The sequence below is a fragment of the Erinaceus europaeus genome, chromosome 7, assembly GCF_950295315.1.
Source record: "Erinaceus europaeus chromosome 7, mEriEur2.1, whole genome shotgun sequence".
NCBI classification, from domain to species: Eukaryota; Metazoa; Chordata; class Mammalia; order Eulipotyphla; family Erinaceidae; genus Erinaceus; species Erinaceus europaeus.
Window position 1 is genome coordinate 18,648,355 of NC_080168.1, and position 18,969 is coordinate 18,667,323.

General features: G+C 42.1%; 1 protein-coding gene across 1 annotated transcript in view; it reads right to left on the minus strand.

The window, feature by feature from the left end:
- XRCC5 (X-ray repair cross complementing 5) overlaps positions 1-14,292 on the minus strand; it is a 108,768-nt gene extending 94,476 nt beyond the window's left edge. Inside the window, exons 1-4 of the mRNA XM_060193945.1 lie at positions 14,166-14,292; positions 6,225-6,338; positions 2,686-2,869; positions 953-1,001 (exon numbers count right to left, since the gene is read on the minus strand). Coding sequence (XP_060049928.1) covers positions 953-1,001; positions 2,686-2,869; positions 6,225-6,338; positions 14,166-14,180 — 362 coding nt within the window. The 5' untranslated portion in view covers positions 14,181-14,292. The remainder of the gene's footprint in view (positions 1-952; positions 1,002-2,685; positions 2,870-6,224; positions 6,339-14,165) is intronic.
- Positions 14,293-18,969: the final 4,677 nt, after the last annotated feature.

Genomic DNA, 18,969 nt, shown 5'->3' on the forward strand with positions numbered 1-18,969 from the left:
GGGCTGCTGAGATCAGTGAACACTTCAATATGTCTCTTCATAAACTTCTTCCCTCTAAAAAAGAGAATTATTAGATTCAGAAATCATTCTCCAGAATTTTTTTCGGAAAACTCAAATGCATATAGTCACTAAGCAGAAAGAGGCTAAAGAATACATCTAGACACAATCAAGAAACTATTTCTTCACGTAGTATAGAAGCCCAGTTAGGTTCCCACTTAAACACATAATTGACCTGATGATAACTCATGCTTTTACAATCCTGGACAAAAATGCTTAAGCATTCAGGAAAATGGCCTGTCCCCATTTCTCATTCTAATTTCAGATGTTGTCACCGTGGTTAAAAGAATCACTTTGCAGTTTCCATATAGGCAGAACATAAATAAGGAATATTCCCAGGTCACTGCAACTTCAGCCTTACAAGGGCTGACTTTTCAAGCACTTTAGTTTGATTCTACCCAGAGGTAGTGGCAGGACTTGCACAGAATGTACAGAGGCTGAGAAATGATAATACTAACTTCAGCCTGCGACTCTGTGTTATTCTTAAATGGTCAACTGTGTGACAGGTGTATTGGAAGATTTTTCTAGAAGGCACAATAATTAAACAAGTAGTGAGTTAGGAAGCTAAGCATCTACTATGCATTTAATCCTAACTGAATTTGAACTATTTAGTGCTTTCTTAATTTTCTGATAATTAGACTAAGTCAAATAAGGAGTCTGAAATAAGTCTAACAGGTTTTTTTTTTCCAGAGAAATTCCAAATAGGATTCTAGCTTCCTCTACTGAAAACTTTTCTTTTAAAAGTTGACCTAAATCACTGATTTTTACCAAGTGTTTCTTTAGCCACATAAGCATGTTACTTGGTTAACTCAGTCACACGGCACACTGAATACATCACTCTTTACCATTTTTGTAGGAAGGCTCATTTCCAACTGTCTTTAGCTGAGATACTTACACAGTTTCTTGTTGAATCACATCCATGCACACGATGAGTGCATCCACAACTGAGCTAGTTAAGGGCAAAAGATATTCCCAATAGTCCCTTTATACCAATAGCATGCAACTTAAGTCCACAGTGCTGAAAACTGTGAAGAAGGGAACGACCATGGTGACTGAAAAGTACTTGCCCGAGGGCCCTTCTCTCAAAGTCCATTTCACTAGCATGTGTTTATATTCGCTACGTGTGTTTATATTCGCTAAAACATAACTAGAAAAAAATAAACCAAAACAGGAACCTGCTGGTGGCACACCCAACTGAGTACACACATTAGATTATGCAAGGACCCAGGTTCAAGCCCCAAGTCCCCACTTTCAAGGGCACTGCTTTACAAGCAATGAAGCAGGGCTGTGGTCTCTCACTCTCTCATTTCCTTGTTATATTTCTGTCTCCATCCAATAAATACATAATAATATTTTAAAATATTAATAATTTAATAAATTTTTTAATTAAGCATATTTAATTCATTTCTCTAGAACCCATATTTTATGACAAGAGCCCATTCTTAAATGTGGAGCCAAAACTCAGAAAATGTAAGTCACTCCCAACACAGTAGCACTTCCTAGTGATCAAAAAATGTACTACATTTAGGAAAATAAAAGAAGCCCCTTCAAGTCAGAGAACTGTGGAAGAACTTAGAAAATCTCAGTTTGAATATCAGCCTGATGGACAGAGAAAACATCAAAGAGAAGGGTTGTTGCACTGTCCTGTGGAAACTGGGAAATGTTACGCATGTACAAACTATTGTATTTACTGTCAACTATAAAACATTAATTCCCCAATAAAAATAAACTTTTAAAAAATCAAATGTCAGAAAATATGAAGAATGCTAATACCATATTCTTCACACACACACACAGACACAGACACACACACATCTTTTATGTTCAAGCTTTTCTGTTTTGTTTTTATTTTAATGAGAAAGATAACAAAAAGAGACCAGAGCACAGTTTTAGCCCTGGCTTATGATGGTGTTGGGGACTGAATCTGAGACTTTGGAGCCTCAGGCACAGAAATATGTATATATATACACATATATAAAACCATTATGCTCTTTTTTCTCTACCTCTTGTTATAACTTTTCTTTTTTTAATTAATATTTTCTTTTTTTAATTTTATTTATTCATTATTGGATAGAGACAGAGAGAAATTGAGAGGGGAGGAGGAGAGAGAGAGGCAGAGAGATAGAGAGACCCCTGCAGCACTGCTTCACCACTCGTGAAGCATCCTGCAGGTGAGGACGAGGGACTTGAACCTGGGTCCTTGTGCATAGTAATGTGAGCATTCAACAAAGTGCACCATCGTGTGGCTCTTGTTCAAGCTTTTCTAACCACCACCTAACTCTTTACACACAGTCAGTACACATACATCTACACACACACACACACACACACACACACACACACACACACACACACACACATCCTGTATATTGTCCCTTTCTAGTGGTCTCCAACCTCTCAACATCACGGATGCAGAGACTGGAATGTATGTGACTTCAATGTGGGCACCCAACCCAACCAGACTCACTTCACCTGTAACCCTGGCACACATTACCTCCTTGTCCTGAAAGCCAAAAATGTTGATATACTATGAGCTGGGGACTCAAAGGCAGCTCCACCAAACTAGATTAGGATTCCACAGATAAAAGGACATTCCTTAAGCAGTTGCTTTGGCTGAGAAAAGGATACAGTCAGCATGTTGAGAACCTGGTTGGATTTTGCTCTCGATGTCTCTTAGCAGGTCAAAATCTGGTAGCATCAAGTGTCTGTGCACCGTGATGTTCTGATACTGATCCTCACCAGCAAGAGAATTCTCAGTGCCATCTGTACCAAAAAGGACTAACGCAATTTCATCCTTGCTCTCCGAGAACACCTAGAGAACATCAGAAAGTCAGAAACCACAAAGCAGAGGCTGGGGAGATAGCATAATGGCTATACAAAAGCCTTTCAAGCCTGAGGCTCTGAGGTCCCAGGTTCAATCTCCAGCCCCACCATAAGCCAGAACTGAGCAGTGCTCTGGTGACTCTGTCTCTCTCTGTATTTTCCCTCTGTATCTTACTCACTAAAATAAATGAAATAAAGTATCTAAAAAGAAAAAAGAAAAAACAAAGCTCCACATGAAAATTACAAGGGACCTAACCTTCAAGAAACAATACAATCACGCCTCTCTATTTGTGGCAGGTCCCTAGTGAAAATCCCTCGATCCTTTTTTTTTTAATTTTTATTATTATCTTTATTTATTTATTGGATAGAGACAGTCAGAAATCAAGAGGGGAGGATAGAGAGGACGAGAGACAGAGAGACACCTGCAGCACTGCTTCACCACTTGTGACGCTTTCACCCTGCAGGTGGGGACTGGGGGCTTGAACTAGGGTCCTTGCGCATTGTAACGTGCGCTCAACCAGGTGCGCCACCACCTGGCCCCAAAATCCTTCGATTCTTAGCAGATTTTTTTCATTGACTTTCATCCACACTTCATTTCTGTACAAATTAGGATAAGGGAGCAGGAGGGTAACTCCTTTTGATGACTTGCAAACAAATCAAACTCTAATTCTCAAAGGAAACTAATTACGGTAATTAAGGAAAATAATTAAGGATAAGTTAATTATTGAAAATATTTTAGTTGTATTACTAGAATAATAATTCAAGGCTTAAGCCTTTCAGAGATGGAGGAAAGTGGGGGTGGAGGACTGCTGGTTAATATCCTATTATCCCCACAATTTCATTTATACACACCATAGAGAAATCTTTGCAGCAGGTGGGGGAGGCTGATAGAATAATGGTTGTGCAAAGAAACTCTCATGCCTGAAGCTCCAAAGACCCAGGTTCAGTCTCCCCACACCACCTTAAGCCAGAGCTAAGTAGTGCTCTGGTAAAAAAAAAAAAAAAAAAAAAAAAAAAGAGAGAGAGAGAGAGAGAGAAATCTTTGCATATGTATACAAGAAGACAACAGACATTGAAGTTCATTTCAGTCCTAATTGAACAAGACAAACTTTAAAGCAAATTAAATAGCTGTCAATAAGGAAAAGCAAAAATCCTGTGTAGACTGGTTATGATGAATGAATTATATACACCCTAGTGAAAAAAAGTGAACAAATACAGTGTTTATTGACATGAACTCTCAAAAACATAAAATTGAAAAACTAATCTTTTAAATCACTACATAAACTTTCAAAAGTTTCATATACTGTGATTTGGGAATGTACTTTATATCCAAAAGTGTAAACTAAACACTGTAATGACGAAGAGAATGCTGAAGAAAGGAGAGGAAGAAAAGAGGACTGGAAAAGGACACACAAAAGGCTTCAAGTTTATTGGCAATATTTTACTTTGCAAGAAAAAGGAATTGGGGCCAGAGAGATAGCTCACTGGGCAGGGCATGTTCTTTGCTATGTGCACATACCAGATTCAAGCCCTTGTAACACATGGGACAGCCATAACACTGGGGGAAGCTCAGCACTGCAGTGCCTGTCCCTCTCTGTCTCCATCTTTACTGTAGCAGTCGTACGAGGTGGAAGGACCAGGAGGGATAGTAATAAATAACATCTTATAGCATGTATGTCAGGTATGGCTCTAGACACTTTACCCACTATTTCCTCTCCTTTTCGCACTGGTGCAGGAGGATCTGTGGTAGACTGCCTCCATGATGCCCACCACCTCCTCCTTCTTTCCCGCTGCTCACATGCTAATCCTTAAAATGGTGCATGGCAGGGCAGGGGTGTCTACTTCCTACTCACACAGCCCTCCTCAAACTGCACTTGAATGTGAGCTGGACTCAGTGACGTGCGTGACTCATAGAAAGTAGCAGAAGTGATCTTCTAAGACTTAAAAGGTAGATTGTAAAAAAAAAAAAAAAAAGTCATGGAGCAGTTCTGCATAGTAGTTCTCGTATAATACCTACCCACTTCTGATAGTCCTTCTTGGAATCAGCTGCAACACTGTGAAAATTTCAAACCACATGGAAAGACTATGCGGGAGATTTCTGGCAGATAGTCTACCTGAGCCTACAGCCACCAGGAAACATCACCTACAGGCCGGCAGTGAACCATCTTGGATGTAAGGTCCAGTTTAGCCTTCAGGTGACTCAGTCCTAGTCATCATCTGTGTGCAACTAACTACACAACAGGCCTCAAGAGAGTCACCCAAGCTGGGGAGATAGCATAAAGGTTTACATAATAGACTTTGAAGCCTGAGGCTCTGAGGGCCAAGGTTCAATCTCCATACTACCATAAGCCAGAGATGATTAAAATAAGAACAGAGAATCACAAAACTGAGTCACCACTGGGAAGTGTTATGAGTGTAGGGGAGAACTAACAAGGGAATAAAGGCAGGACTGTTAAAAAAAAAAGATGGGGAAAAACAATATATATACATACATAGACATAGATAGCTGTAGAATCAGCCCATAACTGTGACCTTGGGAGAACTACTGCAGTTTCCAAAGGAGAGGATGGGACATAGAACTCTGGTGGTGGGGACAGTATGGAATTCTACCTCTACAACATTACCATTTAGTAAATCAATAATAAACCACTAATAACATCAGTACAATTTTAAAAAATTGAGTCACCCAGTCAACCCACAGATTTTTTTTTTTTTCCATTTAAGATTTTTTAAGTTTCTATGCCAGGTGGTGGCTCATCTGGTTGAGAGCACATGTTACAATTTGCAAGAACCTGAGGTCAAGCTCCTGGTCCTCACCTGCAGGGGAAAAAGTTTTCCAAGTGGTGAAGTAGAGCCGCAGGTGTCTCTTCTCTCACTTGCTGTCTATCTTCCCCTTCCCTTCCAATGTCTCTATCCAATAAATAAAATATTTTTAAGGAAACAAACAAAAAGATTAAGTTGTAAGAGGTGTTGTCACCAAAAAAAATAACTGGAAAAGGCACAAAGTAACTGAAGGACTCGAACAAGATCGGAAGGTTAGTGAATGACACAGCAGATCAAGGATTCAATTCAAGCCATCTAGCTAAACAGACTGTCTTTTGAACACTGCTTTATATCCCCTCTTATTTCTGATTAAAAACAAATAAATAAAAATTGTAACATCCAGTGGAAGGGGGAAGAAAAATCAGACTCTAATTGCAGCTGGACATGTAAGAAAACTCAAAATGCCCTAAAAAATAATGGAGGCCCTCCACAATAAGATGGCAAAAGTGGTGTACTAGTAAGTGGAGACAAAAAGTTAAAACAAAATGAAGTCACAAGTTCCAGGACTTCCTGCAACTTACCTGTCGCTGCACAAACATGCTCATGACCTTCTTTGCTAGTTCAAAGGGGGATTCATCACCAGGAAAGCAGTTACTCATGGACGAGCCCACATCCACACATAGCACTACAGCTGCCTAGAAACAAAATGCCAAAGAACGATTCAGAAAATATAGGAGACAGAAATAATGAATAAAGAAAAAGAACTTTGCTTCTTTACTTCATAGAAGCTATTACAAAATAAATGCATGATTAAGGCAAGGGAAGTGTTCTACTTAAAGAATGTAGAGAAGGGAGTCACAGCGGGTTAAGTGCCTGTGGTGCGAAGCGCAAGGACTGGCATAAGGATCCCGTTCAAGCCCCGGCTCCCCACCTGCAGGGGAGTCGCTTCACAGGCGGTGAAGCAGGTCTGCAGGTGTCTATCTTTCTCTCCCCCTCTTTGTCTTCCCCTCCTCTCTCCATTTCTCTCTGTCCTATCCAACAACAATGACATCAATAACAACAATAACTACAACAATAAAAAAACAACAAGGTCAATAAAAGGGAAAATAAATAAATTTTAAGAAGTGGTCCAGGAGGTGGTGCAGTGGCTAAGGCACTAGACTCTCAGGCATGAGGTCCTGAGTTCAATCCCTGGCAGCACATGTACCAGATTTATAGCTGGTTCTTTCTCTCCTCCTATATTTCTCATTAATAAATAAATAAAATATTTTTATTTATGACAATGACAACCCTTCAGCTTCATTACTCGGGTGAGACCTTTCCTTTCATGGTATTCTCTAATTCCATTCCAGGTGATTCACTTCCTAACAAAGTCCCAAAACCTAGATATAGACCAGGTCCCATGAGATAGAGCATATGTTCATACGTATCCATAAATTAGAGCAAAATATAAACCTGAAAGCAAAAGTACACAATAGTCTGCAGTGAAAATCCCCAACACTTCATCTGTACTATCCCAGCCTTTAGGTCCATAATTGTTCAACAATTTGTTTGGCTTTGTATGTTAACTCTCTTTTCAGCCACCAGGTTCCAGATGCTATCATGATGCCAAACAGTCTTCCCTGGGCAGATGACCCCACCAATATGTCCTGGAGCCCCACTTCCCCAGAGCCCTGTCCCACTAGGAAAAGAGAGAGACAGGCTGGGAGTATGGATCGACCAGCCAACACCCATGTTGAGCGGGGAAGCAATTACAGAAGCCAGACCTTCCACCCTCTGCAACTCACAATGACCTTGGGTCCATACTCCCAAAGGGTTAAAGAATGGGAAAACTATCAGGGGAGGGGATGGGATACAGAGATCTGGTGGTGGGAACTGTGTGGAGTTGTACCCCTCCTATGCTATAGTTTTGTTAATATCTCCTTTTTTAAATAAATAAATAAATGACTTTCAAAAAAAATTAAAAAAAAAAAAAGAATGCAGAGAAGACATTTTTTTAAATCTCATTATGGATAAACATTAAATAGTTCTGAAATTATCTAAAAGTAAGAAATTATCTCCCTGGACATATGCATGCTGCAAAAAACTGCTGCTGCTTCGTGAACCCGAGTTCAGGAATAAATTCACAATGAGCTGATCTGAAAATAACCTCTGGGCTAGAAGTAAATTCAACCCAGTTGAGCCTAAAATACATCCAAATTGTTCTGGAAACCTACGAGCATAAGAATATGTGCACTTGTTGTAAGCTACTGATCGGAAGAGTAAATCTGTTATGAAGCAGCTCTGTGGCCAGAATCTATAAATACTCAAGTGATACACTATCAGTTTAAACCAGATTGTAACTGGGGTTCTAAAATGAAACCTAGAGCAACAGGGGGCACCTGGTTTAGCTCACGTGTCACAATGTGCAAGAACCCAGGTTCAAGCCCCAGGACCCCACCTGCTGGGGGAAAGCTTTGCGACTGGTGAAGCAGTGCTGCTGGTGGGTGCCACTCTCCATATCTCCCCCTTCCCTCCCAATTTCTGGCTGTCTCTATCCAATAAATTAATAAGGATTAAAAAAAAAATCTTAAAAAAAAAGGGACTGGGTGTTGGTGCACCGGGTTAAGCGCACATATATGAAGTGCAAGTATCTGCGCAAGGATCCCAGTTTGAGCCTCCCCACCTCGCCACTCCCCGCCCTCTCCTTCCCCCTGCAATGAAGCAGGTCTGTAGGTGTCTATCTTTCTCTACCCCTCTCTGTCTTCCCTTCCTCTCTTGATTTCTCTCTGTCCTATCCAACAACAATGACAGTAATGATAAACAACAAGGGCAACAAAAGGGAAAAATGGCTTCCAGGAGCAGTGGATTCATGGTGCAGGCACTGAGCCCCAGAGGCAACTCTGGAGGCAAAAAAAAATTTTTTTTAATTAAAAAGAATACATTTTATTTTTTTTACCAGAGCACTGATCAGCTCTGGTTTACAGTGGTGCAGGGGATTGAACCTGGGACTTCGAAGCCTCAGGCATGATAGTCTGTTTGTATAACCATTATGCTATCTACCTCTGCCCTAAAAGAATACATCTCTTTTTTTAACATTTAATTATTCCCCTTTTTTGCCCTTGTTGTTTTTTTATTGTTGTAGTTATTATTGATGTCGTTGTTGGATAGGACAGAGAGAAATGGAGAGAGAAGGGGAAGACAGAGACGGGGAGAGAAAGACACCTGCAGACCTGCTTCACCGCTTGTGAAAGAATACATTTCTAAGAAAGACAACATCAAGGTAAGGGTGCCTAAAATAGACTTCCTAGCTTTTTCCAAAAAGGAGACCCCAAATCTCATCTGCTATATTCTTACTTTCAGGGTCATGATTATTAAACACTTTGTTCTGCTTTATTTCTTTATGCTTTTCAACCACCAAGTTGCAGATGCTACCATGACACCAACCTGACTCCCCTGGGCAGATGACCTCACCCTTGTGTCCTGGAACCCCACCTCTCCAGAGCCCTATCCCACTAGCAAAAGATAGAGACAGGCTGGGAGTATGGATAAACCTGCCAACACCCATGTCCAGTGGAGAAGCAATAACAGAAGCCAGACCTTCCACCTTCTGCACCACATAATGATCTTGGGTCCATGTTCCTAGAGGGATAAAGGATAGGAAAGCTTTCAAGGCAGGGGATAGGATACGGAACTCTCGTAGTAGAAATTATGTGGAATTATACCCCTCTTATCCTATGGTTATGCTGATCATTTTTAAGTCAATAAAAAAAAATAAATAACTGTCATTAACCAAATGTCATCATGTCAGGTATCTTATGCCATAAGATACTGAGTTAGTTTATTCCAGTTTTTCCATGCTCAATCTCCATGTCCTTAGGGCAGCAGCTGGACATTCAGATCTATAGGTGATCACTGTGACAATCCAACCTTTCTATTATCTGTGGGCAGGATTTTCTGATAGCAAAACAGAGCCTGAAATATAGGCCTTGTGATCTGTTAGCCAAAAGAATGTACTGTGCAGACAAATAGCATTATTTTGCAAAGGTAACAATCAGTAGGACTTCTAATAACAAGTGTTAGAAAACTTCTATAATAGCTACTGCATTATATCCCTCACCCCTGTCTCATCCCATCTTCCAAAATAGTTTAGACTCTATCAACAGTATAGTGAATCCAAGGAAGGAAAATACAGGTCTTAATGCAATAAATAAATAAATAAATATTATATACACACACAGAAAAGCAATCCCACCCTTACTATCAATTTGCTCTGGACCCTTGGCATGTCACTTACTCTCATTCTTAATTTATAGAGGCAGAAAGCAGTCATTGAGCTAGTTGAGACCTGAGGTCTTTTTCAGAATGAACATTCCCTAACACTCTCACCTATCCTTTGTATTGGTCCGACTACATTTGGCAAGCTATGGGAAGTTGAAAGCATCATTACAGGGGACCGGGCAATAGCACAGCGGGTTAAGCGCACGTGGTGAAAAGTGCAAGGACCGGAGTAAGGATCCCGGTTCGAGACCCCAGCTCCCTACCTGCAGGGGAGTCACTTCACAAGCGGTGAAGCAGGTCTGTAGGTGTCTATCTTTCTCTCCCCCTCTGTCTTCTCCTCCTCTCTCCATTTCTCTCTGTCCTATCCAACTACAACAACAATAATAGTAACAACAATACCGATTAACAACAAGGAGGGCAACAAAAGGGAAAAATGGCCTCCAGGAGCAGTGGATTTGTAATGCAGGCATCGAGCCCCAGCAATAACCCTGGAGGCAAAAAAAAAAAAAAAAGCATCATTACAGATGGATCTGGAAAAAGGTAACCTGAGTAAGAACTAAAAAAAAAAAAAAGCATCATTACAGATGGATCTGGAAAAAGGTAATCTGAGTAAGAACTAAAAAAAAAAAAAAAAGCATCATTACAGATGGATCTGGAAAAAGGTAATCTGAGTAAGAACTAAAAAAAAAAAAAAAAAAAAGCAAAAACCTCCTGGGTTTCTGAGGCAGATAAGATTTAGGTGATGGTTAAGCACACACATTACAGTGTGCAAGGACCCAGGTTCGAGCCCCCAGTTCCCACCTGCAGGGAGAAAACTTTGCAAGTGGTGAAGTAAGGCTGCAGGTGTCTGTCTCTCTCCCTCTCTACAGCCCCAATCTCTCTTGATTTCTGGCTTTCTCTACCTGATAAATAAAGATAGTAAAAATTAACAAACAAAAAAAGAAGATTTAGGTGAACAAGATAGTGCCTCCCAATTTCTGACAGTCATGTTATAAAAAAGACTGGCTTGCTAGATAAATAGCAAGATCAATAAACAGAAGTTGCTGGAGAACTGGTGTGATTCCACAGGAGGAAAGTAACATTTAGAAGTGATTGATAAAAAGGACTATGGCTTTCTAAAGCAGTGACCTCGTGACCCGAAGAAGTGTTTTGAAAAGAAGTCCAAGAAAGTTTTAAGTGACTTCTATTTGTGATTATAGCCCTCCCGGGAAGACATGAAAAGACTACGCTTTCCTCTCATTCATAAGGAATTGAACATAATGCTCTAATTAAAAGATTCTTAAATTTAAATTAAGAGATTTCTGGAATAAAGAGCATGTATAGATAGACATAGGTAGAAATAAACTACAAAATCATTGAGTGCAATAAAATTGTTTTTTTAAAAAAAGAGTCCCAAAATATATCATCACATACTTAAAACATGTGTTCATAAAAGCTACTTTTAATCCAGAAAACTCTTAGTCAGAAGATTAAAATTGGTGGTCCGGGAGGTGGTGCAGCGGATGAAGCATTGGATTCTCAATGATGAGGTCCCGAGTTCAATCCTCAGCAGCACATGTACCAGAGTGATGTCTGGTTCTTTCTCTCTCTCCTCCTATCTTTCTCATAAATAAGTAAATTCTAAAAAAAAAAAAAAAAATTAAAAATTAAATTTTTTTTGTTAGAACTGAAGTAGTTAAATAAAAATGGATCTTCTTGTCTTGAAATGGAAGTCTATTCCTTTCTGGCAGCAGCAGGAAAACCCAGAAAGAGCAACTGAACAGGATAGCAATGCTTCATTTCCTCACTGGCACATAACAGACAGAATTCTACTGTCAGGAGGTTGGGCTGCAGTGCAGAGGGTTAAGTGCATATGGCACGCGAAACTCAAGGACTGGCGTAAGGATTCCAGTTCAAGCCCCCGGCTCCCCACCTGGGGGGAGTCGCTTCACAAGCGGTGAAGCAGGTCTGCAGGTGTCTGTCTTTCTCTCCCATCTGTCTTCCCCTCCTTTCTCCATTTCTCTCTGTCCTATCTGGCAACAACAACATCAATGACAACAATAATAATAACCACAACAATGATAAAAACAAGGGCAACAAAAAAGGAAAATAAACTTAAAAAGATATTTAAAAAAAAAATCTACTGGCAGTCCACCGGCCGGCCATAAACTGCAAAACCCCGAGCCTGGCGGTGGCGCAGCGGGTTAAGCGCACATGGCCGAAGCACTGGCTGGCATCAGGATCCCGGTTGGAGGTGTCTATCTTTCTCTTCCCCTTTCTGTCTTCCCCTCCTCTCTCCATTCCTCTCTGTCCTATCCAACAACAACAGCAGTAACAACAATAACAACAACGGTAAACATGAGCAACAAAAGGGAAACAATTTTTAAAAATAAAAAAAGACCTTGCAGAATCACTACAGTCACAAAACTTCCAGCAACTAAAACAGGGAGAACAAAGGAGAACACATGCCACATGTATCATAATTGCTTTAATTAACATTTCACAGTGGGGAGCTGAGGGGGCCAGTGATCTATTATCAAATTTCTATCATGTGTATCTGTATTCCATACGCCTAGTAAAGAGTCTGGATAGATGAAAGGATAGACAGGTGAGCAGAAGAACAAGTCCCTGGAATACATCTCCCTCTAGTGATTTTTTTCAGAAACAACTACCACTCTCTGCTTTAATCTTTTAACCAGAGTACTGCTCCACTCTGGTTTCTGGTGGTTTGGGGGTACTGAACTAGGGACACCTTAGCATCAGGTCTTTTGTATAACCATTATGCTAGCTCTCCCACCCTCTACCTATATTTATTTTTTTTAAATGTCTCTATTATTTTTTTAATTTTTATTTATTTTCCCTTTTGTTGCCCTTGTTTTATTGTTGTAGTTATTACTGTTGTTGTTATAGATGTTGTTGTTAGGCAGGACAGAGAGAAATGGAGATGGGGAAGACAGAGACAGGGAGAGAAAGATAGACACCTGCAGACCTACTTCACCACTTGTGAAGCGACTCCCCTGCAGGTGGGGAGCCGGGGGCTCAAACCGGGATCCTTAAGCTGGTCCTGCGCTTTGCACCACGTGCGCTTAACCCGCTGTGCTACTGCCCGACTCCCTCTATTATTATATTAATTTATTTATTGCACAGAGCCAGTAAAGAGGTGATAGAGAGGGAGGGAAACACCTGCAGCCCTGCTTTAGTACTCATGAACTTTCCCCCCTGCAGGTGGGGGCCGGGGGCTTGAACCCGGGTCCTTGCCCACTGTAACATGTGCGCTCAACCAGGTACCCCACCACCCGGCCCTCCCACCTCTGTTTATATTTTTAAAAGCATAATGTGGGTACCAGGAGGTGGACACCTGGTTAAGTGCATGCACTACAGTGTGCAAGGACCTAGGTTCAAGCCCCTGACCCCATCTGCAGGGGAAAAACTTCATGAATAGTGACGCAGGGCTGTAGATGTCTCTTTCTACATTTCTATCTCCCCCTCCCCTCTCATTTTCTCTTTCTTATCCAATAATAAATAAATAAATAAGATTTTTAAAAACTAAGAGAGAAGGAACGGCTCTTGAAAAAAAAAGTGTGCTGCTCTGCAATGCTTGCAGGTCGGGTTGCAATCCAGCCCCCACCGCACTGAAGACAGCTTCGGTGCCATTCTCCCTCTCTCCTCCTCTGCCTGTCTCTGTATCTGAAGTCGATCTGGAGCAGTTAAAGCCCCGGAGACGACAATAAAAATCGTTTTAAAAGTTCATCATACTATCTTGTTATTGACCTGAGACATGGAGAGTGAGCGATTCTTAACACAGCCGTCCCCAGGGTTCTGAAGCTGAATACGAATCGGGTTCAGGCAACCCGGGTTCAAGAAATGGCGCGGTACTGGGTTACTCCAGAGGCGATTCACAAGCCCCCTCGGGAGTGTCATCTGTCGGTGAGGCTGGTGCCTGTCACTGCAACTGCCACGCTCATTCAGATGTTCAAAACCCAGAAGCCACCAAACCAGGTCAGAGGACCAGAGACCGGAAGCAGGCAGGTGAAAGACAGCCGAGGAGCGGAAATGAAAGGCGAGTGAGGGCGGGGCTCACACGCAGGTCTAAGGGCTCCAGGCCCCCAACTCTTCTCCGAAGTGCAGGACTGCCTCCCGGCCCTCCTGTTCCAGCCCACCACCGCCGCCTCCCCTCTAGCTCTTCATTCTTTGGCACCGCCGTGATCTCCTGGTTCCCGCTTCCGAATCACCCTCTCCTGATTCCCAGCTCCTGCAGGTGCCACGCCCGTAGCGCTCTCTACCTTATTCCCCGCCATGTTGCCGATCCGCGGGCGTTTTGGTCGTCTCTTCCGGCTGGAAACGTGTAGCGCCGCAACTCAGTTCCGGCAGGTTGGCATCCAGCCTGGAAAGAGCAGCTTCCCGCGCGTGGTGGAGAAGGCTGGGAAACTGTGCTCGGCTGCTGTGAGCCTGCGCAGAGCCTCTGAAGTGGCGCTAGGGGTGTGTGAGCGACCCTAGCGAATTGACACTGGGTCAGTTCGAATCCCTTGTCCAGTTTGCTTCCTTTTGCAGCTTTTGGTGTCAACGCTTTGGCAGTAGATTTCTTTGAGTATGAATACGAATCCAGAAGTAATTTACTTCTCTAAAACTGCTTTCTGAGGGGTAACAAAAGACATGCGCAGATTTTGAAACCAAATTAAAAAAAAAAAATTAATGAGGGAGATACAGTGAGAAAGTAATAAGGCATGGAATAGTGGCTCAGTGGATAAAGCACTGGACTCTCGAGCAGGAGGTCGCGAGTTCAGTCCCCGGCAGTGCATGAACCAGAGTGATGTCTGGTTCTTTGTCTCGCTCCTCTTATCTTTTTCATGAATAAATAAACAGTATCTTTTTAAAAAGAGAAAGAAGGAAATAATTTTTTTTTAAGTAAGTAATAGATAACCAAAGCACTGCTCACCTTTGGCTTGTGATGCTGGGGATTGAACCTAAGACCACAGAACCTAAGGCATGAGTCTTTTACATTGCCATTATGCTGTCACCCCAAACCCTGAAACCAACTTCTGAAGAATAGTTTTCCAGGAATTTTTTTTTTTTTAATGAGATTTGCGGTTTTTTATTTTGCATTCTTGGAGAGAAAAAGTCTCATACCAAGGCTGAAGAAACATGAACTAGTCCCTGATGAGCAGCTTCCAGCAGGGTCCTGATATTGCTAGCCAGACAGGTAGGAGGTGTGGTTAAATTCCAGGAGATGATGTTTAGAAAGTGTTTGAGAAGTGGCTGCTGTCAATCATGCACCTGACAGGCCTTTCAGCCTGCAGCCCCAGAAGTTAAGGCCTTTGCAGACTGAGCTCAGTTGTGCAGGAGATCCTTTGCACTTTTGGTTCAAACACAGAGTTCTTTTAAAACTGAAATACTACTTTATGAAAAAAAATTCTTTTTTCCCTCCCTCCTTTCTCTCCCAACCCCATATCCCTAACCCCTCCTCCACCCCAAACACACACACTTCCCATATCTTTTATCCTGGGGGAAATAAAAAGGAGTCGAGTATTGTGCTAGCTTGCATCTCAGTCATCCTTACAAGTCTTTTTTTTTTTTTTTTTTTAACATTTAGGGTTTTTTTTTTAACTTTGTTTATTATTATTATTGGATAGAGATAGAAAGAAATTGAGAGAGAAAGGGGAGATAGAGGAGAGAAACAGAGAGACACCTACAGCCCTGAAGCTTTCCCCTTGCAGGTGGGGACCAGGGGTTTGAATCTTGGTCCTTGCACACTGTAATGTGAGCACTTAACCAGGTGCACCACCGCCTGGCCTCAAAAGTCTTTAGAATCCTCCATTTCTAGACAGAGATGGTGTCTCATAGATATACTTTAAACCACTGCTTTGCCTGGCTTGTATTAATCAAGAGTGAGAGGGGACAAGCAGAGATAGCGTGACTGTGTATACAGTTTCTCCTCATGCCAACAGAAGGATTTCTCTTTGTCAATCAGATTAGAATCCATTTGGAGTCAAATGATACAGAACTGGGTTCAAAAAGGGGGGACAGGAGGTTCACAAGTTATGGTTAGGAGAGTACTTTGGACATGGAGCTACACAGCCGAATCCAAGTGGCATGTGAGGGAAATTGGTGGGTATGACAAGGAGAAAGGGGCAGCCCAGGAGGTGGCACAGTGACCAGGGCTGTGATCTTAAAAGCGTAAGGTTCTGAAAGTTCAATCTGGGACATTCCATGTATCAGTGGAATGTTCTCTTTCTTCCTCTCCTTCTCTCGCTTATGTTAGTAAATGAAGAAAAAGGAGGAGGAGGAGGAGGAGAATGGTAAGAGGAGGAAAAGAAGATGTAATGGTGATGGTAGTGAGGGAAGGAGGGGAAGGAGGGAGGTGAGGAGAATGGAAGGAGAGATGAATAGGGCCTGCAAGTTAGTTCACCTAGATTAGGGCACCTGCTTTGCCATACTGCTACCTGGAGGAATTGTTGGTGCTGTGGTATCTTTCTTTTCTCTCTGTCTCACTCTTCCTTTCTGGAAAAAAAAATATGCCAGTTTAAAATGCCACTCCAGCAGTGACCATTTTGATGACTCCCTTGAGCCATGCCTACCACCATTCATACCCCTTTCACTGAATCTGGCTTGACCTTGAGAATGATCTGCTTTATCCAATAAAAAGTGGCAAAAGTGACACTGGGCCAGTGCTGGGCCAAAGTCTTGAGAATGCCTGGCAGACTTGGTATTTGCACTCTGAGGGGAGACAGATACCGTGTATATATACCGTGTATATATACTGGCCACTCTAGACTGACATGCTATAAAGCCCAGCCTGGCCTCCTGGACAGAGCATGTGGAAAGCACTGCTGGCTGCTGAATGTGCCCCCATCCCCTAGTCCTCAGATTCCTGTGTTAAAGCCAGAGCAGTCACAATCCCCAATGTGTATTTAAATATGGGACTTTGGGGGGGTAATTATGGGGTGTGTGTGTGTGTGCGCGCGCATATGTGTGTATAGGGGCAGAGAGTTGCATTGTGACAGGATTCATATGGCTATGAAAATACACAGAGGGTGGGGTGGTAGTGCACCGGTTAAGCACATAGTATGAAGCGTAAGGACCGGTGCAAGTACCCTGATTTGAGACCCCCGGCTCCTCACCTGCAGTGGGTTCACTTCACAAGCAGTGAAAACAGGTCTGCAGGCGTCTTTCTCTCCCCCTCTCTCAACTTCTTCTCTGTCCTATCCAACAACAAAAATGGAAAAGATGGTTGCCATGAGTAGTGGATTCGTCGTGCAGGCACAAGCCCCAGTGATAACTCTGGAGGCAAAAGAGAGAGAGAGAGAATACATAGTGTCCTCTCCCACCCAGGAAGTCTCCTTTTCTAAGATCTAAATTACATTTTTAATTTTTCATGTTATAAGCTTCAAGAGTGTGATTTTATTTTATTTTTATTAGTGATTTCATCATTGACTTACAAAATTATGAGATAACGGGTGTATAATTCCACACTGTTCTCACCACCAGAGTTTTGTATCCTTACTCCCTCCATTGGAAACTGCAGTAATTCTCCCAAGGTCACAGATATGGATTGATGAATATATATATATATATATAGCCTCCAGGGTTATTGCTGGGACTTGGTGCCTGCACTATGAATCCACTGCTCCTGGAGGCTTTTTTATTTCTCCCCTTGTTGCCTTATTGTTATGGTTATCATTGTTGTTATTGATTTTGTTGTTGCATAGAACAGAGAGAAATGGAGAGAGGAGGGGAAGACAAAGGGGGAAAGACAGACACCTACAGACCCACTCCACCACCCATGAAGCAACCCCCCTGAAGGTAGGGAGCAGGGGGCTCGAACCAGGATCCTTAAGATGGTCCTTGTGCTTGGCGCCATGTGCACTTAACCCACTGTGCTACCGCCCGACCCTCAACTATCTATATTTTTATATTTGCCCATCTTTTCCCTATGGTCTTGCCTTCTCTTTCTTTCTTTTTCTTTTATTTTCCCTTTGTTGCCTTATTGGTTTTTTTTCATTGTTGTTGTAGTTATTGTTATTGTCATTGTTAGATAGGACAGAGAGAAATGGAGAGAGGAGGGGAAGACAGAGGGGAGAAAGATAGACACCTACAGACCTGCTTCACTGCCTGTAAAATGACTCCCTGAAGATGGGGAGCCGGGGCTCGAACCTATTTCCTTACACCAGTCCTTGCGCTTCCCACCACGTGTGCTTGACCCGCTGTTCTACCGCCAGACTGCCCTTCTCTTCCGTTCTAAGCCATACCTACACATGTTACTACTTCTGAATATCCTTCCTTCCATTTTTCCCCCCTCTTCTTTCTGTGAGTCCTGATGGAATTGGAGTTCAGAGCCTTCTAGTCATTTTCCAAGAAGAGTAGTCTAAGAACTCACCTAGACGTGCCCTGACTTCCAATTTCCACTTTTTCAAACTGAGAGAAAATATGTCTCTGGTGTTTAAGCTGCCTAGTCTATATTGTACTCCCCCCCACCCCCGGCAGCCTCAGAAAACTAAAACAAGCACTAAACTCCAATAGCCAAAGGGGACGGTCTAAATGGCAGTCAGCACTGATGTGTTAGCCATGCAAGTGAGATCATGCTGTCCAGATTGCAGTTATAAGCAAAGAAATCAAATGGCTATTATTTTTAAGTCCCTAGGTTTTAGATATGACACTGCAAGAGGTAACTGAAATAACAGGGTTATTTTAAACTATTGCAGTAGGGCATATTGTGCAGCCCTTTCAGGCTACTGAGTAAATGTAAGCAAAGAGCTGGATTTATTTTTAAACTGCAGTGTAGGTTGCTGGGATGGGTTTGAGTCTGGTAGTGCTCTTGGAGTGATAGTGTCTTGAACATTATACAAAGCAGAAATGGGAAGACTTGGATCTGGGGAAACAGCATAATTGTTTCGCAAAAGACTTTCATGCTTGAGGCTCTGTGGTCCCAGGTTCAACCCCTAGCACCACCATAAATAGAGCTGAGCAGTGTTCTGGCATCTCTCTCTCTCATTAAAAATATATATAAACAGAATACTAAAATAATAATAATAATAAAATAAGTGTATTGCACCAAAGTAAAAGACTCTGGAGTAAGGGGAGGGTTCAGGT